The sequence below is a fragment of the Archocentrus centrarchus genome, chromosome 14, assembly GCF_007364275.1.
Source record: "Archocentrus centrarchus isolate MPI-CPG fArcCen1 chromosome 14, fArcCen1, whole genome shotgun sequence".
NCBI classification, from domain to species: domain Eukaryota; kingdom Metazoa; phylum Chordata; class Actinopteri; order Cichliformes; family Cichlidae; genus Archocentrus; species Archocentrus centrarchus.
The window spans coordinates 5,914,761-5,941,532 of NC_044359.1; the positions used below are offsets into that span (position 1 = coordinate 5,914,761).

At 41.6% G+C, this 26,772-nt stretch overlaps 1 protein-coding gene across 1 annotated transcript in view; it reads right to left on the reverse strand.

Annotated features, from left to right (window-relative positions):
• sgcd (sarcoglycan, delta (dystrophin-associated glycoprotein)) overlaps positions 1-26,772 on the reverse strand; it is a 193,126-nt gene that overhangs the window by 22,538 nt on the left and 143,816 nt on the right. Inside the window, exon 5 of the mRNA XM_030747071.1 lies at positions 22,328-22,400. Coding sequence (XP_030602931.1) covers positions 22,328-22,400 — 73 coding nt within the window. The remainder of the gene's footprint in view (positions 1-22,327; positions 22,401-26,772) is intronic.

Genomic DNA, 26,772 nt, shown 5'->3' on the forward strand with positions numbered 1-26,772 from the left:
GTTGACTCCATAGTCTTGCTGGGAGACTTCAACGCTCACGTGGGCAATGACAGTGAGACCTGGAGGGGCGTGATTGGGAGGAACGGCCTGCCCGATCTGAACCCGAATGGTGTTTTGTTATTGGACTTCTGTGCAAACCACAGTTTGTCCATAACAAACACCATGTTCGAACACAAGGATGTCCATAAGTGCACATGGCACCAGGACACCCTAGGTCGCAGGTCGATGATCGATTTTGTAATCGTATCATCAGATCTGCGGCCGTATGTTCTGGACACTCGGGTGAAGAGAGGAGCTGAGCTGTCAACTGATCACCACCTGGTGGTGAGTTGGATCAGGTGGCGGGGGAAGATGCTGGACAGACCTGGCACACCTAAACGTATTGTGAGGGTGCGCTGGGAACGCCTGGCAGAAGCCCCAGTCCGGGAGATCTTCAACTCCCACCTCCGGCAGAACTTCGACAGCATTCCGAGGGAGGCTGAGGACATTGAGTCCGAATGGATCATGTTCCGCACCTCCATTGTTGAGGCTGCTGCTCAGAGCTGTGGCTGCAAGGTGGTTGGTGCCTGTCGTGGTGGTAACCCCCGAACCAGATGGTGGTCACCGGATGTGAAGGGAGCCATCAAGCTGAAGAAAGAGTCCTATTGGGCTTGGTTAGCATGTGGGACTCCAGAGGCAGCTGACAGGTATCAACAGGCCAAGCAGAATGCAGCTCGGGTAGTGGCCAAAGCAAAAACTCGGGTGTGGGAGGAGTTCGGTGAGGCTATGGAAAAAGACTTTCGGACGGCATCGAAGCGATTCTGGCAAACCGTCAGGCGACTCAGGAGGGGAAAGCAGTGCTTCACTCACACTGTTTATAGTGCGGGGGGGGTGCTGCTGACTTCAACTGAGGCTATAGTCGGACGGTGGAAGGAATACTTCGAGGACCTTCTGAATCCCACTGACACGCCTTCTGTAGTGGAAGCAGAGTCTGGGGATGAGGGGGATGACTTGACCATCACTGGGGGTGAGGTCACTGAGGTAGTTAAACAACTCCTTGGTGGCAGAGCCCCTGGGGTGGACGAGATTCGCCCTGAGTTCCTGAAGGCTCTGGATGTTGTAGGGCTGTCTTGGTTGACACGCCTCTGCAACATCGCGTGGAGATCTGGGGCAGTGCCATTGGACTGGCAGACCGGGGTGGTGGTCCCCATCTTCAAGAAGGGAGACCGGAGGGTGTGCTCCAACTTTCGGGGGATCACACTACTCAGCCTCCCCGGTAAGGTCTATGCCAGGGTGCTGGAAAGGAGGGTGCGTCCGTTAGTCGAACCTCGGATTCAGGAGGAACAATGCGGTTTTCGTCCTGGTCGTGGAACGCTGGACCAGCTCTTTATCCTCTCAAGGATATTCGAGTGTGCGTGGGAGTTTGCCCAACCAGTCTACATGTGCTTTGTGGACTTGGAGAAGGCATTCGACCGTGTTCCTCGGGGTGTTCTTTGGGAGGTTCTGCGGGAGTATGGGGTGTCTGGCCCATTGTTGCGGGCCATTCAGTCCTTGTACAACCACAGTGAGAGCTTGGTCCGTATAGCCGGTAATAAGTCGGATTTGTTTCCTGTGGGTGTTGGACTCCGTCAGGGCTGCCCTTTGTCACCGATTCTGTTCATAATTTTTATGGACAGAATTTCTAGGCGTAGCCAGGTGGCGGAAGGCTTCTTCCTTGGTGGCCTCAGAGTCTCATCTCTGCTTTTCGCAGATGATGCGGTTCTGTTGGCTTCATCAGGGGGGGGCCTCCAGCTCGCAGTGGAACGGTTCGCAGCCGAGTGTGAAGCGGCTGGCATGAGAATCAGCACCTCTAAGTCTGAGGCCATGGTCCTCAGCCGGAAAAGGGTGGAGTGCCATCTCCGGCTCAGGAACGAGTTCTTGCCTCAAGTGGAGGAGTTAAGAGTTATAACCATTTGTAGATTTTATAAAACTGCGCCCCTTTAGTACTACAAATAAAGCATGACAAATTTACTTCAGTCTCCTTTGATTTATCCCTTGATCTCTTTCTACAAGGGTTAATACCTGGTGCATATTAATTACTGTGCATTGAACTGAATATGGTGATTAATTCAATACATAGTCTTTAATAACTTGTCACTGTGATTGATTGACTTGACAGTGTGCTCAGGCTTTATAATAAGACCATTTATAAAGAAGTGCTCTGAAAGGTGGCAACAATCAGTACTTCAAGTATCTTCTCCGCTCCTGAACATTTCTGACTAATCACTCATCAATCTGTCATGGGGCCAGAGGCAGGGTACATCCTGCACAGGTCGCAGGGCTAACACAGAGAGACAGACAACCATTCACACTCACATTCACACCTATAGGCAATTTAGAATCACCAATTAACCTGACCCCAGTAACTGCATGTCTTTGGACTGTGGGAGGAGTACCTGGAGAAAACCCATGCAGACACAGAAGCCTCTTTCCCACCAACAGGGTTCCGGAGCTGGAGCAAGTTCCTGTGCCGATCCCAATGAACCGGCGAAACGCTTAAGAACGGGCCCGCGTTCCCACCGCGTTTCTGTGAACTGCTCCTTTACGTATGAGTGTGGGCGGGTCCTCGTCTGGACACGGAAGCCGAAGCGCACAAACGTGGGAGAACACGCTCTCCTTTCTTGTGCTGCAAAAACGTTTTAGGGTCCAAACCAAACTACTGCAGCATCTGTGTGCAGCACAGAGGGAAACACAGACAGCGATTACAGCAAGACGACAAGTACGCACTTTGTGTCCTTTTATCTGTGATATGAACTGATACCAAGCAGCAAGTTAAGCCTTAGATCCCAACCTAATTCACAGCCGTGAAAATCGCTTCGCTTTTCTCATGTAATACACATGTAATATGGTAGAAAACTGGATGTTCAGACGGCAGAGTCACGCCCCTCTGCCGCTTTCGGCACGGGTTCCTGGTTTCAGACCAGCTAGTTTGCGGGGCCGGAATTGAACCCGTTTTTCGGCCGAGCACCGAGTGTTTCGGTGGTGTAAAACCCGCCTAATGGTTCAATTCACGGCTCCGGCTCCGGAACCCTGTTGTGGGAAAGAGGCTAGAGAGAACATGCAAACTACTCACAGAAATACCCTGGCCAAGAACCTAGAACCTTCTTACTGTGATGCAGCAGTGCGAACCACCACACCATCATGCTGCCCATTCAAATATATACATACATTAACTAAAATCTTTTAATAAGTGTTGCTGAAAGTTCTACAATGTCTTTTAACTTGAAACGTCTTATTTATTTTTTATATAGCCGTTTTCTTTATTGAAATTATTCCAATATTACAAAAGTAAAAAAAAAAGAGGAAAGGGGAAACCCCCCCCCCCAAAGAACAATGAAAAGAAAATATGTGGAACTCAACATATCATAACTAGTCATTGCGTAGTAACCACACGCAAGTAAACTGAAAATCCAAGCAAATAAGGCACTAAACAAACAAACAAAAACACACACACAGAAAACATGACACTCCCTTTCCTACTGGGGAAAAATGCACCATATCAAACAATCAGAAAATCATATGGCAACATGCGGTATTTGGTTGTGGGAGTGAGAGCAGTGAAAGTGAGATTGCAATATTGATAGCAATTTTTGAAATTTGAGAGATTTGTGACATTTAACGTGTTAAGAGTGTATAGTTAGTGTGTAGTGTAGTCTGTTTACCGTGGTGTGTAGTTATGGACAAGGTAGAAGCTAGCCAAAAAACCCACCACAGGGACAGAGACACACCTGGAAGTGTCAGGCCTGTGTTGTGCCTGGACAGTAACTATTTTCTGGAGTGTCACCTGATTGTGCTGTAAATATCTGCAGAAAAAACACCCGTGGCATTGCTTTCCTTTTTAATGTAAATAGTTGTATATAACTTTGTTGTTTCCTAAATTGGTACACGTTTTTTAAAATTTAGATTTAGAAAAATTGTTCATTAAACGTGTGTGTGGTTTTTCCAGTAAAAACAAAAATAAAACTTTTTTCTACTCAAATTTTATGGGGTTTTTTTGTGTGTAATTTTAAGTTCAACGTACAGAACGTACAGTCACGTGAGGTTGTGTTGAAAAAAATTATGACAAACAAAGCAAGGTAAACCGTTTTTAAGCTGCAATATAAAGGTGAACTCAAAAGGAGTCAAAAATGGCCAATTATACCCTAGACTCCAGACGTTTAAGCTTCTGGAATAACCTTCTCAAAGCCTCAAAACCTCAACCCTGTTGAAAATTTGTCAACTATGGTTAAAAGTTGAGTCCGTGCAAGGAAACGAGCAAATACAGATGAACTTTACCAATTCTGCTGTGAAGAGTGGCCAAAGCAGTGAGTAATACAATTTCACAGTAGTGGGGTAGGACTGTTCTTCCCAATGAAAAAAGTTCTTCCCGCAACAGGGAAGAACAACTTGATCTCAATTTGGTGGTTCTAAAGCAGGTTTAATATTGTGTCATGAGTAATGTGTGGAGTATGGAGTTGTAGTTGAGGACCCAAAATACAGAACACAGGATGTAGAGAACTTCAAGAAAATGTGCTGATAAAAAAGTACAAAAACACAAAGTCTAAAAAAACACAAGCGATAAACACGGGGAGCCAGAAATAAATCCAAATATAATTATGTGTTATGAGAGTGAACATGAACATACACAGACAACACAAGAACGAGGAGGACAGGACTATTTATTCACTGAAGGCTGATTGAAAAATGGCAAACAGGACACAGGTGAGAACAATCAAGATAAATCAGCACAGGATACGACAGAAAACTAATCTTGAAAGTAAAATAGGAAACAGTCAAAAGGCAAATACTAAACATAGAACAGAAGACATCAAAGACAAACCAGGACAGAGGTACAAACAGAAAGACAAGACAAAGGAAGGAACAGGGAAATACTGAAGGAATGAAAAACATAAGAAATAAAAAACTGAAAACAAGAAAATCCGAGAACTCAAAACTAACTAGAACATTAAAGCCAGCTTAGCAGGCATCCAGAAACACCAAACAAGAGCCATGGACTACAAAACAGGAATGAAACCCAACAAAAACCGAAAACAGTCCACCAGAACAGCAGAGCCGCCACACAGAAACCAAGACTAAATAATCCAAAACTCAAAAGCCACACATCACCCCGAGACCACAACAGTCAGGGTAGTATTTTCTGTCCAATTGGCTTGGAAATCATAACCTCGCAATATGCAGTAAGTTACTGGCAACCTTTGAGTGTTACAGCTGAGTTTTCATTTTGCCACATGCCAAACAGATTAAAGGTTTTCTCATTTTGATTTTCTAAATGGGTCAAAATTTTATATAACAGGGTGAACCAAACTAAACCTGAACTCTAAACCTAAACACAACTCTAGATGACCTGGTGGGTTTTCAGAGAAAATGTCAAAATAATGGATAACATCACTAAAATTTTGTGGTTCTAAGTCAAAGTTTGTTGACCACCAAAAAAAACCAAAAAAAAAAACCCAAAAAAAACCTTTGAGAAAGAAGTTTCTTCATCATTCAAAGAACCTCACAGATATTCTGTATCTGTGGAAGGGAAGTTAAAAAAAAAAAAACTCCTCTATTACTCCTTCTAAAGGCCTCCCTCCTCTCTCATCTCTGCTCATTCTCCCAGGTTGCTCCTCAGGGAGTCAGGCAATGAAATATTTCTCTCTCTGGCTTGTATCCGTATTCATTTCCTCTTCACCACCCCTGCAAATAGAAACTTTGTCTCATGTTCTGTTCTCCATCTCCTTCACGCTTGTTCTAATATAAACAGCATTTCTTACTTAAAAAAAATAAAAAATCCAGACTTAAAGAGAAGCTATATGTACACAACAGATTTAAAAGTGAAGGATGCTTCTATGAAGTAATCCCACCCATTACTTACACACCGTCAAGCTGTCGGATATTTATGTACTTCCACTCTATAATGTTATATTCCTTGGTCTATTATTTGTCCTTTGATTCTTACTTTTATTTCCTTGCTGTCACCTATTACTTTTATGGCTGCCACAGCCTCATTTCCCCACAGTGATCAATACAGTTTCATCTTGTTCTCTTTCATGTCTCCAATTCCACTTTTGGACAGCCTCATATCCTCTCTCTTTTCTTGGCAGTGCTTGATATCTACAACTACAATCAAAGGTTAATAACTCTTCACACTTCCTCCTCATATTGTTCACCTTCAGATAATGAATGATATTTTTTTAATGACAGAGCTGGTAAACTTACAGATTGAAGCCTGAGGGCAACTTCCATACTCTCCCTTTTGGCTATATGTGACTCCTTTGCCCTTGGTGACAACGCCTTCGCCTGATTAGCTGCCACTGTTTGTAACGGTCACAATTGTTTGGTGTTATAAATATAGTGTTAGCTATGTTGAGTTGGAATAGGCTGCCTTTGTGCCACATAGCAAATCATAGGTTAAATGGCAATCTGGGGCAGTAAGAGTGCTGCTGATTGCTTCGCAGGGCTTTATGATTGGCCACTCAAACACACTGCTGGAGAGTGGACCATCCTCTCAATTACTGAGATCAGTGTGAGCAAAAGGTGTGGAGGACAGCGAGGAAAAAGAAAGGAGTGGGTGTGATATTAGAGAGGACAGACCGAGAAGGGGAGGAGAACAGAAAATAAGGGCATGGATTTGGTCTCTTAATTTTTTCCCACTTTGGTTCTGATAATGGTCAGATGTGCTAAGTGTGCATGCAGAGAGAGGCAACTTTGAGTGGTGTCATGGTGTTTATATTTAGATATATATATTGGATCAAAAAGGCGGCGAGATGACAGAATGAATGAGGTGAGGGATGAAAAGAAGATGATCAGAACCTGGTGTGAGAGGGACAGGTGAAAGAAGATCAAGGTAATTGAGGTAAGAAAATGAGGAGGACGAGGGGTAGGAGAAGCAGTGGCAGGGTGAAGATGGAGAGAGAAGACAGCAAATGAGAGCAAGGAGAGAGAAGGGAGAAGAGATTGGAGATGGAGAGGAGGGCAGATAGGATATGTAAAAAAAGAGAGAGCTTAAGGCAACATTCATTGAATCTGTGATTTCTTCAAAGATCACAGTGGTCAGGTTGGTTTACAGTGGCACGGCTTCTCCTCTAATAATTTAAGATAGTTTCAGCAGCACTATGCCCTCATGCTGAAGTGCTCTAGAGGTCAATAAAAGCGTCAGAGTGGATATCCAGATGAAGCTTAAAAATACAGCTAAGTTATTAAATACAAATGAACAGATGATTCATACTGAGCCTCAAGCAATGTAGTCTTGTGGCAAAATGTATCCACAGCATAAAAAAATAGTCTAAATTTGTGACATAGCTGTGGATTTTGGCCTGTTCTCGTCTGTCGGATAACATAACTGTGACATGACCATCAGGACACAAAGATTCCTCAGAGTCACAGTATGGATCACATTCAGGAACTTCACTGAGTAGAATGCAGTTTTGGGGGGCTATGGATATGCCATGGATTAGCAGCAGTGCACTACCATCAGTTTTTCTTTTACAGTATGTTTTGAACTAACTGCAAACTGTGCTTGAGTGAGCTGACAGGACTGAAAACCTCCTCCTGTTGGCTTCTCTCGCTCCACTGCTGTGATATTCTGTCTAGTGCTTGTTGGAAAGGTTTTACTGGACTTACAGTTGCATAACATGTTGTCAACTCAGTTTTATTTAACTTGATGGGTCTCTCCAGTATCACTCTACATTTGATATGTATGGTTACAAGAGGAGGTGCACTTTTGGGGGGGGGCAGGGATCGAGAAACTAGCACCATTTTAAATGGCAGCAAAGACTCTCACACTGAGCTGAAATCAGACTGGTGAAAAAACAAAAAACAGGTGAGTAACTTGAAACATTAAAAAAAAAAAAATCAAATTTTATTTGTTTTGGTCCATTTATGTCGACCCCGTATCACAGTGGGTCCTTCTGGCTGTTCCGGAACATACATAGTATAAAATATGAACATTGTGGCATCACTCACTGGTTTGTTAAGTCTTATTATTGTGTTTGGATCCGGATGAAATGAGTGAGTGGTGGATGTGACTGAAATCACACGCTCACTGACTAACAGAACTGCATCTTATTTTTGTTGCTATTTATATTTATTTATATTTGTTGCCATTTTCTTGTTCCTGTTGTTTCTATTTAAATGCTTGTGAAATTTATATCTTGTTCTCATTTATATGCTGATGTGAAAAAAGGGAGAGCTGTCAAACAGAATTTCGTTGCATGGAAAAGTGCAGTGACGAAGAACTTCTATTCTATTCTATTCTATTGTTTTCTATTCTATTCTAACAACTCACAAGCTGTTAACTAATGAGCGTACCCTGGATAATCCTCCCTTCTGACTTTTAGAATGACCAACATTTACCCATTTGTTTTATCCAGTATGACCCCAGATGAGTGCATGAGCCCATAAACTCATCAGGAGAGTTGTTTACAGAGGTCGAAGCAAAGCCTGGTTTCTCATAGACTTCTATAACACTGGGAAACTTTTTGCAGCTAGAGCCATCACTCCGGGTGTCCATTAAAAAGAATCCAGCTTTAAGGCACTTTTGCATTAGCTTCACTTTTCAGACCCGGAAGCTTTGTCCATCTTTTATACCATCTATGCTCCAGAGTCAAGACTTAAATTTATAGGTGGCTGCGCTTTTGCCATCAGGACCCCTAAACTCTTGAATGACCTGCCTGAGGAGACAGGGTTTGTGTGTTTTCTTTCTTTTTTTTTTTTTTCCTTTTATAACTTCATTATTGGATTTATTATTTTCTAAGTATTTATTATTATAATTTTTTCCTTAATTTAAAGTCCTGGAATTACTGGAAGGAAAGCTGGGTCAAACAGTTCCTGGCCATCTCTGAAGGACTGAACATTTTGCTGAATTATGCTGTAATATATAAAACTTCACCTCCAGGTGTGTTTCTTTCCATCATCACAGTCTCAGTCTCAGCCCCATTAGATTACTGTGCATGGCAAAGATTACAGAGTGCTACAAGATGTCCATATAGGAAGAACCATGGAACAAACCTCACCAGATTGAGTTTCCATGAGGCTAATGTTAGTCTACCAAAAGTTCTCATGATATGAAAGCTTTCACTGTCTTGGCTCCTGGAAGAAGTGAACCTGTTCACATCTTATTTCACGCAAAGGGGGAAAAAAAAGGGAAAAAAAAAAAAAAAAATCGACCTTGCAGTTCTCGCAGATGTTTCTATTTTTTCTCTTCCCCTCCCACATTCACTTTCCTTTTTATTGCTTCATACATATATTCCCTTTATCTGTGTTATAAATTGGTTAGGATACAAATGAAGCTGCACTTTCAAATTCAGCATTGTGTTTGAATCACAAAGGCATTCTTCAGATGCAAGGACACATCTTGTTGACAAGGCATTACCACGCTGATGGATGTAACGGTTATGGTTTTGATGAAGAAGCGGCGGCTCTGGCTGGGATGTGTGTCTGGATGCTTGAATGTGTGTTAGGGGTTAATATGATATCCTGAAATAGGATTTGATTCCTCAATTGCTACCTGCCAAGGAGCTGCGAGAGATTAGGGTAAGATTAGATTTTAGCCATGCGCCAACGAGCTCACTCCCCTTTTTCTGCCATAATTGGATAGTTTGGGCCATATTTCATTCTCAATTGGCTAGTTGTCACCAAAGATGCATCAACAAGGGGGAAGAGGAAAAAAAACTACATATTACTATAGACTCAGTCATGTTGTATGGACAATGACATGACATGGAGCTTTGGAGCTCCACTCAGAAATGATATTTTGCATCACTGATGTTATAGTACCACTTATTTTTATTATTTGAAGTAATGACTTTGAAAGTAAGGCAGCAGTGATTGATGGCTTGCAGTTCATCTTAATGCGCATGCCACTGAAATGCTGCTATTAGTCATTTGCCATCAAAATCCTTTTCTATATGACCCCTAAATCCTATCATACTCGTCTCTCTAGCTTCTCTTCTATCACATAAAGTGTTTTTTCCATTTTTTTAAATCTCCAAGATCTCCTTTTGTCTCGTTTTTCCCTTACATACTTTTTTGCCACTCTATTCATCTCAGACTTTTGGACAAAAGTGATTCATTTTTTTTTTCCATATAATGTTTTTTCTTAATGCCCCCCCCCCCCCCCCCCCCCCCCTATACTTTCAAACTCTTTCACTGTCGCTTGCATCGCTTTTGTTCTCACCCCCTTTTTCTTTAATCTTCATGCTCTGTATTTCTGTCGCCTCTTTCCCCCCTTTTTTCTAGATTTTCTCATTTTCACTTCACAGTCTTTCTACCTCTTTCCTTCTCATTCAATTCAGATCAAAGAATGCCATTGTGCTATATAGATAGAAAGATCATGCATATAACATTCACTGCAACAGTGTGAACATTTTCTAAAAAAACACGGCAGTCTACTTAATGCTGGAAAGTCTGCCGGACTTGGTTGTAGCTGTGGTGCTGCTGTTTTAAGGCCAGACCTTTGCAACTGTTGGAGCCATGACAGGTTAATCCAGTGGTTCCCAAATGGTGTACTGGACTTGCCTCAAGGCATGTTGATGTACCTTAAAAAATATATGTGACAGGAAACCTTACTGTTTCTATAGAAATTAAGAAGGTATGTAGCAGCTTGGTGCTGTTAATCAAATGTACTTGATTAACTGATCATCAGCAAATGTTAGCACCTATATAAAAGCAGAGATTTTTGCAGTTTACAGGTCTGGAGTATTCAGGTATATATGAACATTATGTCAGACTTTTCCCAGGAGTAGAAGTCCCAGTAACAATTCACCCCAAAGTCAGACCATGCAATGCTCAGAGAAAGTGCAAAAACCCCAAGAGCTACAGATTCTATGTCCTTCAGTTAGCATATTAAATGGTAAAGTTCATGATGGTAAAACCAGAAAAAGGCCGAACAACTACAGCTTGTTTGGAAGGGCTACCAAGAAAGCTTATTCTCTCCAAAAAGAACATGGCACCAGAGCAAAAGAAACCACAAGACTTCTGGAACAATGTTCTTTGGTCAGACAAGACCAAAGTGGAGATGTTTGTTTTTCGTCACATGTGGTATTGTGCATCATCACCAATAGGAGCCTGTAAGCATGAACATCTCATACCAACTGTCAAACACTGTGGTGTAGGGGTGGCGATTTGGGCTTGTTCTGCAGCCACAGGAAACTGGGCACTTTGCAGTCATTCAGTTGACCATCAACTCCTCTACATACCAAAAAGTGACCTCTTTCAAGCAAGCTAAGGTTTAGCTTTCAAACAAGCTTTAGTTTGTTTGAAAGGGGTCACTCAACAGGACAATCCCAAGCACAGCAGCAAGTCTACAACAGAAAAGAATCAAAGTGTTATAATGGCCCAGTCAAAATCGAGACCTCAACCTGAGTGAAATGTTTTAGCATGACCTTAAAAAAGTGCATAAATGAATGCCCACACACCTGACAAATTCACAGAAAACGATTACTTCAAGTTATTGCTACTAACGGTGGTTCTACAAGCTATTGAATCATGGGGACTGCATGGAGTGTGAAAAATGTATTTTTCACGTATGTAGTCCATAGATGTAGTTGTTGGATGGTGGAAATTATGAGAGGCTATGACAGACAATGAGGCTAACATCTTAACAACTATGTGGGTTAAGGATAGTGTTATTGCCAAAAGTATTCGATCATCTGTCTTCACACACATATGAAGAAGAAGAAGAAGAAGAAACAGCCTTTATTGTCCCACAGAGGGGAAATTTGGGTGTAACAGCAGCCGCAGTTATTATAAATATAAATAAAAATATAATAATTCACACTATTAAGAAAAGAATATATATATATATAAAATCAACAAACAAGATTAACCTTAATACTACTAATAATAACACTATATACAATGTACATGATGTGCCTGTGTGTTGAACCTTAACAGGCCGGACTATTTACAGTATATTATATATTATCCTACATTGTGTAGGTTATTGTGGTTTTTGTTGGGAGCAGTGATTATTATAAAGTCTTACAGCTGCTGGGAGGAAGGATCTGCGGTAACGCTCCTTTGTGCACTCTGGAGCTTGAAAAAGGCGACTGGACTTCTTTTTGTTTCTTGAAGACGTTTCACCTCTCATCCGAAAGGCTTCTTCAGTTCTCAACCAAATGGTGGAGAGACCCAGGTATTTAAACCCCTGTGGGCGTAGTCCCCTGGAGGTGGTTATGACCCTCTATTGATCATGTGCTTGAACACATGTGCCCAGGTGTGAAGGGGGCGTGGGTCATATTTAATCAGTGGTTTCAGTTGAAACCAACTTAGTCGCCAACGTCGCCCCAACGTCGCCAACGTCACCAACTTTCCCCCGCTTACAGTGCTGTCCTGAGCTCCCTTCCCAGACGTCTCAACCCCCATTCACACCTTTGTTCCAGTGACCTCAATAGGCCACAGGAAACAATGGAGCGGAGTCCTAAGTTGGTTTCAACTGAAACCACTGATTAAATATGACCCACGCCCCCTTCACACCTGGGCACATGTGTTCAAGCACATGATCAATAGAGGGTCATAACCACCTCCAGGGGACTACGCCCACAGGGGTTTAAATACCTGGGTCTCTCCACCATTTGGTTGAGAACTGAAGAAGCCTTTCGGGGTGAGGTGAAACGTCTTCAAGAAACAAAAAGAAGTCCAGTCGCCTTTTTCAAGCTCCAGAGACTACTATGACCTGGATAACTGAGAATCTACAGAGACATAGCTCCTTTGTGCATTTAGGATGCAGCAGTCTGTCACTGAAGGAGCTCTCCAGCTCAGCAACAGTTTCATGCATGGGATGGGAGACCTTGTCCATCAGTGATGTTATTTTGGTCAGAGTCCTTCTGTCTCCCACCACCTGCACTGAGTCGAGAGGACATCCTAGGACAGAGCTGGCTTTCCTGATGAGCTTGTCTATCCTCTTCCTCTCAGCTGTAGACAAGCTGCTGCTCCAACATACTGCTGCATAGAAGATGGCTGATGCCACCACAGAGTCATAGAAGGTCTTCAGGAGTGTCCCCTGCACTCCAAAAGACCTCAGCCTTCTCAGCAGGTAGAGTCTGCTCTGACCCTTCCTGTAGAGCGCATCAGTGTTATGAGTCCAGTCCAGTTTATTGTTTAGGTGAACACCCAGGTACTTATAAGAGTCCACTATCTCAATGTCCACTCCCTGGATGTTCACCGGTGTCCGTGTGGTGGGTCTGCGCCTGCGGAAATCCACCACCAGCTCCTTGGTTTTAGCGGCGTTGATCAGGAGGTGATCAGGAGGTGATCAGGAGGTGGTTCCGCTGGCACCAGTCCACAAAGTCCTGAGTCCACTGTCTGTACTCTGAGTCATCCTCACTTGAGAGAATTAGGAACTTGAGAGAATTAGGAATGTGTTTATCAAATTTTTGACCATTCTTCCAGAAGCGTATTTGCGAGGTCAGGCACTGATGTTGGACGAGAAGGCCCAGGTTAGGCTGGGAAGCGTGATTCATCACTCCAGAGAGCACCACGTGCACTCTGGAGTTAGAGAGCACCACTGCTCCAGTGGTGGTGTGCATTACACCACTGCATCCAACACTTTGCATTGTGCTTGGTGATGTGAGGCTTGGATGCAGTTGCTTGGCCATAGAAACCCATTCCATGAAGCTCTATATGCACTGTTCTTGAGATAATGTGAAGGCCACATGAAGTTTGGAGGTCTGTAGCAATTGATTCATAAACTTGGTAACCTCTGAGCACCATCACCTCCGCATCCACTGTGATTTTACATGTCCTTCCACTTCATGGCTGAGTTGCAGTCATTCTCAATTGTTTCTACTTTGTTATAATAACTCTAAGAGATGATTTTGGAGTATTTAGCAGTGAGGAAATTTCACAAATGGACTTTTTGCACAGATGGCATCCTATCACGATACCATGCTGGAATTTATTGAGGTCCTGAGAGCAACCCATTCTTTCACAAATGTTTGTAGGAGGAGTCTTTCTGCATGCCTAGGTGCTTGATTTTATACACCTGTCACCATGGAGCTGATTGGAATACCTGAATTCACTGATCTGGATGGGTGAGTTAATACTTTTGGCAATATATTGTTTATCCTTATGATATGTTAACAATAGAACTTTAAATCTGAACTGTATTTAAGTGAGTTCATTTGAAAGTAACATTTTCTAGTTTCTGAAATTGTGTTTGTTTAGCATGTGGCTAAAATGCAGCTGTAACCTCCTCCTAAACAGTTCACTGGTGACTAAGTGGAAGTTGTGAGGTTAAGAAAGGGAGAAAACACATCACATTCTTGTGTGGAACAAACAATTAAAAAGCCATGGAGTCACAGCCCAAATAAAAGAGAAAATAAAACTATCTATTGACTGCATTATGAAAGCTGCATCTTTTATATATTTTATATATTTAGCTGGACTGGACCAATAACGCCTGAGTGCATCATCTTCCCTCAAGTTGGCTAAGGAGATAATTGGAAACCAAACATCTTTTCTGAGGAAAGACCTGATCTACTTCAAAAAAAGCACTGGATCTGAACCAGAGGCAGCAAGGCTGTTTTTTTTTTTCTGATGAGGCAAAGTTTATGTTAAAAGTGTCATGGTCCTGGGTCGGTGGCCCAGTGTTTTGAGTTCTTTAGGTAAAGTTCTGTTTTTGTTGTATTTTATGGTTGTGTTTTCTTAGATTTCCTTACAGTTTAGATCCTCAGTTTGTTGTTGTTTGGATGTTCTATTAATAGTTATTTGTATGTTATTCTGGTTTCCTTTTGTTCTGGTCTTCCCTGTGTTTGTGTTCCTGTGTGTGTTTTGTCCCAGTGTCTTGGCCCTTCTGTGTTTAGTTCCCTTCCCATTGTTTCCTTGTGTGTTGTGTTTAGGTTCCCTTTCCCATAGCTTTAGAGTTTAGTTTTCCCTTATTGTCCCTCACTTCTGTTGTGGTGTCTCCTGTGTCTGTTTCCCCAGTATGTTATTCCTTGTGTGGTGTCAAGTCTGCATTTGTATCCTGTTTGGTTATAGTTTTAGTTCTGTCTCACGTCCCGCATTTGGGTCCACCCCTTCCTGCCACACAGCCTAACTGTGCAAGTTGGGTTGACATACTTTTCTACACTACATGGACAAAAGAATTTTGCCACAACTATTAATCAGTGTTTTTTTCTGAGCTTTGGCCTGGCCTCATAGATCCAGTGAAGGAAAATCTTAATGCTTTTAGACATTTTCAAGCAAGGTCAATAAAGGCATGGTTGGATGAGTTTAATATGGAATAATTTGATTGGCCCACACAGAGCCCGGACCTCAGCCCCATCAGACACCTTTGGGATGAACTAAAATGAAGACTGTGAGTTTCCAACATCAGTGTCTGACCTTAGAAATGCTGTTCTGGATGAAGGGGCAAACACTTCCCAGAAGAGTGGAAGCTGTTGCACCTGCACAACAGGTATCAATTTAGAGTGGGATGTCATAAAGACTGGCTCAACCAATACTTGTGTCTATAAAGTGTATGTGGTAAAGCAGAATACTTTATCAATGACCTTAATTCTCAGTTGAGTGGGTTAAACTATGGGGTGTCATTAGTTGCTTTGTTTAGGTTGTTTTGCATGGTCAAAACAGTTGTATATGCCTTTAAATCACAAAATCTGTATTTACATTATTTAACTCTATATGTCTATACACTCTAAAACCAGTGTATAGAGAAAAATATAGGTGTAATCCAAGTTTCTTTAAAAAAAGTTCTGGTCTTTCCTGTGCCCTTTGCTGCAGTGTAAAAACAACAACCTGCTTCAAGCATTGGGGAAAAATTTTAGTAAAAGCTTGCTAACAAGGGCACCTTGACTGTGGACATGTGCTAAAATGCATTGGGTAGATGGAGCCAAACAAAATGAGCAGGTGCTGCCAAGTTGTTTTTCACTTTTGGCATTGATGTGGCAAAGTACCGATGAACAATAGCAACAAAGGCAGTGAACATGTAGAAAAGAATTAAGTAATTGACCAGATTGCAGCAACAAGAAATATCACACTGAACACATTTTGCAAAACATATATTTATGTATATAGTGCTTATGTATATGTGTATAGTTTTTTTTTGCTATTTTATTTTATTCTATTGAATTTTAGTTTTTAGTTTAGTTATTTGTTCTTACTCATCCTTTTCATTTTTTCTCTGTATTGAGCTGCTGTAATGCACAAATTTCCCCGTCGTGGGATCATTAAAGTTTTATCTTATCTTATCTTATCTTATATAGCACCAACGTCTTTTTGAAACAATTGTTATGGCTCAGTCACACAAGAATAAAAACAGGATGGCAGCTTCCCTGTGACTACGGAAAACTGGTGGTTGCCCAGTAATTGCATTGAGCATACAACACCATAAACCTCTAGGCAACTAGTTTTGATGGAGAAAAAGGCAAGACTGTCACTTTGCAGTTAGTGTTGTCCTTCTGCAACTATTTGTGGAGGAACTTCTGTTTCAAATCGATGCGGTTCTGCATGGACTCTGAAGTAGTTTATGTGAATTTCTAAGTAGACAGCAACAGATTTACTACAGATGTGCAATTTATCACAATAACTGCCAGATTATCACAAACATATAGTCAGCTTGACCAAATTCAATTACAAACTGATAATTTCATGCGGCAAATAGAGTAACTGACTCACAGGTTTCTCTTTACTAAATCTGACCTTACCATGTAAAGTGCTAATACCTAATTTCAGTACCCTCATTTAAAGGTTTTTAAATGAGTTTTGATGTTCTTGTCCTTTTCTCCATGCACAGTAGATCAAGTTGTGCCAGAAACCTCTACTCAGCTTGTACATTACTAATGCAATGCCACAAGGCTCTATTTTAGGTCCATTGTTGTTTACATTATACCTACAATGTCTAGAAATAAAATAACTATCCTACATGTAAAAAAACTTTGCCTGGACAGCACCTCCAAAATAAGCTATAGCATCACCCAGGAGGTCCCAGTATCAGTCTAAATAGGCACTGGTTTATAGAACTTTAATATGAATATGAACAATCTTCTTGGGAGGACAATATCAAAATTAAAAGTCTGTATTTTAGTAAAGGCAAACAAGACTCACTTCTCCATCAAAAAAATACCCATCAAACACAACCACCCACACACTCACAGCGTTTCCCAGTTGTTCTGGTTTATTAGCATTCATGTACTGTAGGGTATGTGTGGGTGGATCTGTGACGGGAAGTGGAGCAAATGTATTGGTTGCAATAGGAGAATGAGAGAGACATCAATCAGTTTGTACACACCCTGTCAGTCCTGAGGAGAGGTCTAATCAGGTAAAATAAGTGGGAAAAAAAAACATGGTTAATAAGTGCTCAACAGATAATGGCAATCCCTTCGGACCAATATGAATTTTCTTAGTGTGCTAACAGCCTTTTTCTTTCCTACTGCCTGACTCTGTGGACTTTGTGTTCTTTCTCTTCTTTTTTCTGATCCTTCACAGATATCCCTTCTTCATCCGCTCCATTGTCACACCAAGCCTCCGTCTTGCTCACTTTCTACTCTGATTGACTGTCATTACATCTGACAGCAGAGGCGGGAGAAAGATGATAAACAAGACGTTTACACCAAGGAGACATCCATGCCTTATACACATATAAACACACACTATGTGGAGAGGAACAAAGGACAACGCAGCCACACAGTCAGTCTGAGCAGAATTTGACTGATAGGGAGCTGTTCTAACTCGAAGTCTTTTGCCCATTATCCATACCTGTCAAGTCTCCCGTTTTGGCCCGGAAACTCCTGTATTTTACTACTCTGTCCCACCGTCCTCCCATATTATTATTTTCCCATAAATTTCCTGCATTTTCATTTTTTTTTTTTTTTTTTAAATATTCCTATACCGCTCTAAACTTAATTGTAACTAGCCTCGCGAGAACTGCCACCTGAGTAGCCTGGGTGGCAGTTCTCGTGAGGTTAGTGCTGACAGCCGGAGAACAAACCCGGAAAAACAACTGGACCTCGGTTGGGCTCAGTGTTGCCACTTTAGTGGCTGTTCAGACCCCCGTAGCGGCTTTTTTTTTTCTCCAAAAAGAGACTAGCCAACGAAAACCTCTGCTGTCGCCGTGTTTTGTGTACATAAAGCGATCTTACTGTGTCCCTTCGTACACTTTGGTATCGTCCAGACCTCACTTCGACTCCACCCTCCAACCCCTGAACCTCACTTAAACACCAAGCCTGCCTACTCGCTCCCTCCGCTCCCATCCCCGGACCTCGCTTTGGCTTTTATCAACCTTTGAGACAGCCGACAGCGAGTTTTCTTACACAAGTTGGCAACAGCGGCCCAGATAAAGGAGGAGGGTTGAATGTAGCTAGCTGTCTCACCCTACAGTGTTTTCATTAAATTTGATATTCTAACACTAAACAATACGGGACAAAATGTATGACTTACGTAATGTGGGTCTAGGCAAAGCATTAAAGTTATTAAGTTATTTCATAAAGTTCATTTGTAGTTCTCAACATATTTATGGTGTTTTTTTTCTACACATTTTTTGTCTTTCCAAAGATGTTTTTCCTCTCTCCTACAACCTCCATTGCAACTACATGCAAATGACCTATTATGCAAATTAGGTGATTATGTCATATGACGACTACTATTTTCAGCGGCGGAAAATTTCCTGTATTTTTAAATACAAAACTTGACAGGTATGCATTATCATTTGGCTCTAACTAGTCTTTGGAAACTGAAAAAAGGCAACTGGACTTCTTTGAGTTTTTGATGTTTCATCTCTCATCCAAGAGCCTTCTTCAGTTCTAAAACCAAATGCTGAGAAGTTGCAGATATTTAAACCCTAGTGGGGATGGAGGTGGTCGTTGATACACAATTTTTCATGTGCATCGTCACATGAGTCAAGGTGAGATAAAAGACGAGGGTCATAACTAACATAACTAACTGACCTTGCCCCACTCTATCAAGTGACCTACTGAGGTCACCTGAAGGTGAGTGGGGGTTGAGGCACCTGGGAAAAGATCTCAAGACTGAATTGTATATGGCTGGCAGCTGGTGAGCCGCCACCTCTGTTCAGTGATGGTCATTCACAGTGGACACAGACGACTTCTCTTTACTCCTCCTTCAAACCATTCGCCTTACTGGTCCAAAATGTGAACAGCAGCATCCTCAAAAAAGTGACCTTTGTCCTTTAGGTTGCACTGCACAGCTTAGCTTGTTTGGGAGTTTTGTCCTTGGAATGAACCAGTGTTTGCCTTAGATTGTGACTGCGTCTGAAGTACACTGGGATTCACGCTTGAGGAAAATTTTCCTGAGTTTCTCTGGCAAACCTGCTATGTGTGCATCTTTGCTGATTTGATGAAGGCCCCGTTGGGATAACCACATTTTAAGAGCTTTCTTTACATGAGTGTTCCCTTTTTTCTCCACTTCTGCCTTAGAGGGAACATTTTCGGCCCAGTGTTGCAGGATCCTGATCACCCCAAGTTTATGTTTCAGTACTGATCTGTGTGTGTGTGTGTGTGTGTAGGCTTCTGGTAAACTTCTTTGTTGAGGCTTCCAGCTTCCCCAATGAGCACAGCATAGTCCAGTAACAGTAATCTATTATCCTTGGCACCCTTCCTGGTGAACCTAATGTTTTTGTTCACTGAGATGACGTGGTCATTGAAGGCTGTAAAGGGTTAGGTGACACTGGGGAGCCCATGGCACATCCATTCATTTGTCTGTAGAAAGCGTTGTTGTATTTGAAATATACGGTAGAAAGGCAGCGGTCTAACAGTGTGCAAATCTGATCGGGTTAAAGCTGGCTCTGTTTTGTAAGGAGCTGTTTTGCTGCCACTGCCTTCATTGTAGGTATGCAAGTGAAAAGTGAAACCACATCAAACGATGCTATGGTTTCATCTGGATTCAGTGTAAGATTACGGATCTTGTTGGTGAAGGCCGTGGAGTTTTTGATGTGATGGGGTGTGTTACCCACAAGCAGAGATAAGATGGTGGTGAGATGCTTGAAAATGTTGTAAGTGACTAAATTTATACTGTTAACAGGTCTGAGTGGGACTCCTTTGTGCATCAGTGGAAGTCCATCTATACGTGGTGTAGCTTCTTCAGGGTAAAGGTGGTAGTATGTAGGGCGGCCAATGGCTTTTTCCCTTTCAAGTTGTTGTAGTCAACAGATGACTTTCTTCTTGTAGTTGCTTGTGGGGTCTTGCCTTAAGACCTCATAAGTATTATTGTAGAATAGAATAGAATGTGCAATGAGATTGGAGAGATGAACTTACAAGAAGTGACAAAAAAAAAATACAAAAAGTACAAAAAAACAGCACCAAAAGGAAGAACCGTGAGTCGCTGCGTCTGCGTGCGCCGCCATCTTGGATATTTTGTCACTAAGCAGTGTAATAATCTTGGTGTGATAATCAGTTGAGTTTAGAACAGCGGCGCTCCTCCCCTTGTTGGCTGCTAGTACGGCGATGCATGGGGCTTTACTCCGGGAGGTGATGGCCACCTTTTCTTGAATTGTGAGGGTGAACGGAGGAATTCTTGCACTGGAGAGGGGAGCTGAAACCTGTGATGAGATCCACTATGGGCAGCTGCTGTGGAGATATAGCAAAACTGAGCCCTTTGGCTAGCACATCCTCTTCTGGTTTAGTGAGGACCCATACGTGATAGGATCTCTTATCTTGCCTGTCTTTGGCTGTGGTGTCTTCCTGTTTGTGTCCAGATGGTCTGGGCATTGACTCTGAATAGTAAGTTCTTGTTTGTAGCGCTCGGAGTTTCCAGAGTTCTTTCTTTGCCTTTCGTGTATTGTGCCAGCTGTGACTCAGAAACTCAGAAACCTCTTCTAAGATGGAGGAAGGTAAAAGTGCTGTGAGTTCCTGCACGGTCTGGTTGATCTTGTTTTGGAGTGCATGTATAGTGAAATGGACCTGATTATCCTTTCACTCAGGAGCTGGTTCTGTGCTTTACATAATGAAGGGTGTTCTTCCCAAAGTGCAAGGGCAAGGCAATAGGTCTGTGTAGGTTCTCAGTCATCCAGGTCATGGTAGTCACTGGAGCTTGAAAAAAGGCGACTCTTTTGTTTTTTGTTGAAGAGGCTTCTTCAGTTCTAAAACCAAACAGTGAACAGTCCCAGGTATTTAACTGGTTTATTCTGAATGTGTTCACTGTGGTAAAACAAACACTGCTCTGTAGTTTCTGATGTACCAGGAATATCAGACTATTTGCAGATTTACCAGCGAGGTGTCAAAAGCAGAATAAAACAGGATGATTCTTTGGAAAAATGACAACAAACTGGTACTAGAATTAAACTCTTATCATTAAAAAATTGAATATTCCCCCCAGAAAATTCAGAAGCTCTTTTCTTCCCCCAAATTAAGTTCTGCAGTAAAACCCTGGGCGTGAAAAAGTGAAGCTAATTCACAAGTGCCTTAATCCTGCATTTTTTTTTCCCCTAATGGCCCCCAGGAGGTGACTTTTCTGCCTGCAAAAAATGTCTAATTGTATAGAAGTCTGTGTGAAAATGGCTCTCAGCTCCCTTTAACTTTAACATCAGTAAACACCTGATGTGTTTGTGGTCTCAGTTACTACTTTGAAGTCTCGCTGAATACAACAGTCTGGTCATTTTGTAAATTATGGCTATTTTTAAAGTCAGAAAGGACATCAAAGCAGCGTATGCCTTAGGGTGGTCCTGCCATACGAATGCATTTGTAATGTTCCTTTGTTTCTCAGTGAGATTCAACCCTCACTTCTCACATCTGGTTTCAAAGCAGCGCGATTTGTCATGTATGTCTTTATAGCATTTTTCTTGAGACTTATCGATCGGACATTTGACTCGGTCAGCATCCTCCGCACTTCACTGACGTCTGTGATTATAACCTGTCATCAGTCCTGTGCTTGGTCAGGACCTGTTGGCACCACATTGTAATACAGTAGTTGCTCTTTTAGGGTAATTTTTGAACAAACAGGGTAGGGTAAAAAATATATAATGAAAAAAGTGCTCTGTAGGTGTTACTTTCTGTGAGCCTCTCACTTAGCAGTGTCATCCTGGAAGAAACCACTCCTAACAGGAGAGAAATGTTTCATCAAACAGAAGTGCAGTGACCTTCCTCTCAAAAGGGAAAAACTGGGTCCAAACCATGCAGGAAAATGCCCCCCCACAGCAAAACAAAGCCTCCAGATGCCCTCACTGTAGGGATCAAATATTCAGGCTTTTTCATTAATTTGTCACCCATCGGTCTGGTATAGCAACAGAAGTGAGTGATCTTGTTTAGTGTGAGCACTCTATTACATTGCATGAAACTGCACTGCTGCAGTATTTGTGAATTTTATTTTGAACTCATGGTACATCTGTTCATGTATTGCATGAGACCGAGTACTTGTTGTGTGCTGTGGAAAGACTCACCGCAGCTCTTTGAACGGCTCAGCCCTGACATGCGGCGTCTCCACTGATTTGCTGAACACGGCTCCTTCGGCCCCTGAAATCACAAAACACAGAATCAAACCACAAACCCCTCTTGTCCGATCAATGGACATAATCTCTAAGACTCTGCTGATCTATAACGGCTCCAGTCAGCAGGCACAGCGGCCCTCAGCTTGCCTCATATCAGTGATATAATGGATGCACACACACACATTACACGTGTGTGTGTGTGTGTGTGTGTGTGTATAATGTAAAAATATGCTCTGTTCTTTTGATATCTTTAGTTTTTCACCTCCTCTAAGCTGTGAAATGACTTTCACTAAGAGAATGAAGCAGCAGCACAATGTTCCATGAAGGTACAGTGTGTGTATTTCTGAATGAACATTTCTGTACATTATTGGAAAAAAGGATAGAAACAAGAGATAGTTATCCACCAATGAAGTCCCCTCCAAAGTTGAAAGTTTAATAACCCATAGCTTCACTTTTCTCAGAACTCGTATATACTTCTCTCTGTCTTTAGACTCACTGTTTCTTACAATAAAGCATTATAAAGCACTGAGACGACTCTTGTGGTCTGAAATTACATAAATAAAACTGAACTGAGAGAAGAAGAGAAATTATTAAACATCTTGCTGTGGTCTTACTGCACCCAGATTTTAATCAGACAAAGCTAGACCGTTTGTTGCACTGTGTGAAAGTTTGTGCCCAGATAAGGTATTTAACAGACTTTGTCTTAAGCATAAAATACTTTGCACAGCTTCAGAATTGTGGTGATAACATAACCTGTAAAGATGTGTGATTGCCCAGGTTCTCCTTGGTACCAAGAACATAAAAAATATTCCTCCTGGGCATTATTCTCGTACTGAGGAACGCTGGTCTCAACATTATTTACATAACACTGACCAAGCCTTTGTAAGAAGGGAATGAAACCAGGTCATATTCTTGACCCCAGACAGTCTGTTTCTTGTGTTAGACTCTCAAGAAAAAATGATGACGTTTGGATTCACACTCAGTATTAACTTTTTTGGCCCATCTGTATTATAAGTAAGTAAGCAAGCAAACTGTAAAGTAGTGGTTGGTAATCTGAAAACATTTTTTTACAGTGTGTAATAAAAACTGCAGCTTAACAAGGCTATCAGCTCGGCAAAAGACTCGTTAGATAAACCATATTTCAGTTTTTCAACTCAAAGTTAGATTTTGAAGTTCCTAAATCTCCTGATCTATGACTTATAATCCAGTGCCTGATAGTGACAAAGTATAAGTGTTAAAATACAAAGTAATGCTCAGCTGGTCTGCACCCCGAGGCCCTGATTGATTGTAACACAAATACAGTGGCAACTCATGTAAAACGGAAGCATTCAGGGACATCAAATCAACCAAACATCAGGCGCAGATCATTGGCTATGACTAAATACATTTCACAACATTTTGAAATGCTTCTGGAAACCCAAACACTTCTTGTTGTGAGACACACGTTTCTGTTTAAAGCGCCAAGACAGATGAAAACAAAAAGTCCAATTATGTGATACAATATTTGTAGACATTTAACCTCAGCTCAAGATGATGGAGTGTGTTTGTACAGGTGAAGCCACCGTCTCTCTCAACATGTCAAATCTTTGACATTTCTATTATGAGACTGTCAAACCTACAAGACACCAAAAGTTAACAGTCGATGACAGATATGGTGGCGCCTCATTCTGCTTTCTCCTCCCTTCTGACTCTCAGGAGGATCATGTTCATGATGTTCAATAACACACAAAACTAATTACTGAGGTCATACAGTTATCAGAAAAGTTTACTGAAGTAAGTGATCAAGCGAAGTAGGATCATTTTCTCACAGAACTAAATCTCTTTTTGAAACCAAAGGGTTGCCCCTGCTGGCCATTAGAAATAATGCAGGTTCACAGCACTTCCACACTGGGTTTACTTTCAGAGGCTTGTACTACGAAGCAGGATTTTTGGTTTATCCAGGTAACTTCAGGGTTAACCTGGGTTTTCTGTACTACGAAGGAGGTTCACTTCGTACCAGGATACACTGCCGTGGTAACTTATGCTGTTGCCTTAATTCTTCTGGCATAGATTCAGGAAGGTGCTGGAAACATTTCTCATGGATTTTGGTCCATGTTAGCATCACAGAGTTGCTGTAGATCTGTTGGCTGCACATCCATGATGCAAATCTCCTGTTCTGCCACATCCCAAAGGTGCTCAATTGGATTGAGATCTGGTGACTGTGGAGTGCAGTGAACTCATTGTCATGCTCAAGGAACCAGTTTGAGATGATTTGAGCTTTGTGACATGGCACGCCATCCTGCTGGAAGCCGCCATCAGAAGATGGGTATATTGCGGTCATAAAGGGATGGACATGGCCAGGAACAACACTCAGGTAGGCTGTGGTGTTAAAACAATGCTCAGTTGGTACTAAGGGGCCCAAAGTGTGCCAAAGAAATAACCCCCTGCACTTTTACACCACCATCACCCTGAACTGAAACTACGAGGCAGGATGGATCCATGCTTTCATTTTGTTTACACATTCTGACCCTACCATCTGAATGCTGCAGTATAAATTATGGCAACATTTTTTTTAAATCTTCTATTGCCCAGTTTTAGTGAGCTTGTGCAAACTGTAGCCTCAGTTTCCTGTTCTCAGCTCTCAGGAGTGGCACCCAGTGTGTTCTGCTGCTGCTGTAGCCTGTCTGCTTCAAGGCTGGACATGCTGTGTGTTCAGAGATGCTCTTCTTGGCATACCTTTGTTGTAACAAGTGGTTACTTGAGGTAATGATGCCTTCCCATCAGCTTAAAGCAATCTGGCCATTCTCCTCTGACCTTTGACATGAACAAGGCATTTTCACCCAGAGAACTGCTGCTCACTGGATATTTTCTGTAAACCGTAGAGATGGCTGTGTGGGAAAATCCCATTAGATTTTTAGATTTTTGAACATGCCAGACCAGCCAGCTCTCATTTGGAATAAAAGGAACAAACAACCATGTCAAGTTCAAAGTCACTTAAATCTCCTTTCTTCCCCATTCTGATGCTTGGTTTGAACTTCAGCAGGTCATTTTGATCATGTCTACATACCTAAATGTACTGAGTTGCTGCCATGTGATTGGATGATTAGATATTTGTGTTAAAGAGCAGTTGAACAGGTGAACCTAACAAAGTGGCTGGTGAGTTTATATGACATAAAAATAGATAATGGTTCTCTTTAATGCCTACTTTTGGTAAACTACAGCATTTGATATAATTTTATATTCTGAAAGAAACTCTTTTAGAAAATGTGAAGGCTATATCTTGCTAACTTAGGTAAACAAAGTGTAGCACTAGTTTTTAAGCTACTTAAGCTACTGAAAGTATTTTATGTAGCAGTCACCTGTATAAAAATAGTCTAGGGGGTTTGTTTGTTTCTCATGTTTGAGCATTTTTTCATTTAAAAGGCATTTAATGGAGTTTCCGTGATGTCTGGATATTTACACTCTTGGTTGTTTCGGGGAAGCTTTTTCATAAAACAAATCAACCTGTCAACCAGTCAGGGAAATAAATCTGTTCATGCAAATTGGTGCTCTAGCTCACCCTTACGGGATTGATGACTCTCCTCTTAATCACTGTTACAGGTGGAGCCACTTCCATTCTCCTTTTGTTTTCACCCAAATGGGTCGAGGTTGTCACAACACAAGATCTACAGCACCGAATGTTTGACTTTGTGTGTCAGATATTTCACAGCATTTCAGTCCATACTGGAAATGAGTGGGATGAGTGCTATATTCTTTTCAATCTGAACTATAATTTCTCTGTTTTGTTTTTCATGTGAAATTGAAGGTTACATAAAGACAAGTAACTATTTCCAGCAGCTCATGAAAGCTCTGGTGACTTTTAAACACCTCCTGTACAGAGACAAAGCACGTAGATGCAAAGTGAAGTGGAAGCCTCGCTGCATGTCACTCCCTCTTTACAGCGGTGAAGTGAGTGAAGATAAAACAGAAGCCTCACATTAGAAATCCCAGCGCTCATTTGGAATAAAAGGAACAAAAAGCTCTTTGCTTTGCTGCTGGCTGTCACTCTGCCTTAACACACTAGTTTAAAGGATAAAACCAGAGCCACTTTATTGTAATTCCACCACCTTTATCAGCCAATAACTCATAAAAAGTTCAAACTTCACACACACACATATATATATATATATATATATATATATATATATATATATATATATATATATATATATATATATATATATATAAATAAAGTTTCTTTTATCAAATTGTCCAGATGTCAGGCTCTGCTTTTTATTTGTACTTGAATCATTTTTGAAAGGGAGATAACTTTTATGTTCCTCCACAAAGACTCTCCTGGATACTGCACTGAAAAAAGTAGTTTTGCGACACCATTTCTTAGAAGTAAAGCAGACTCATTTCCATTTTTTTCAATTTTT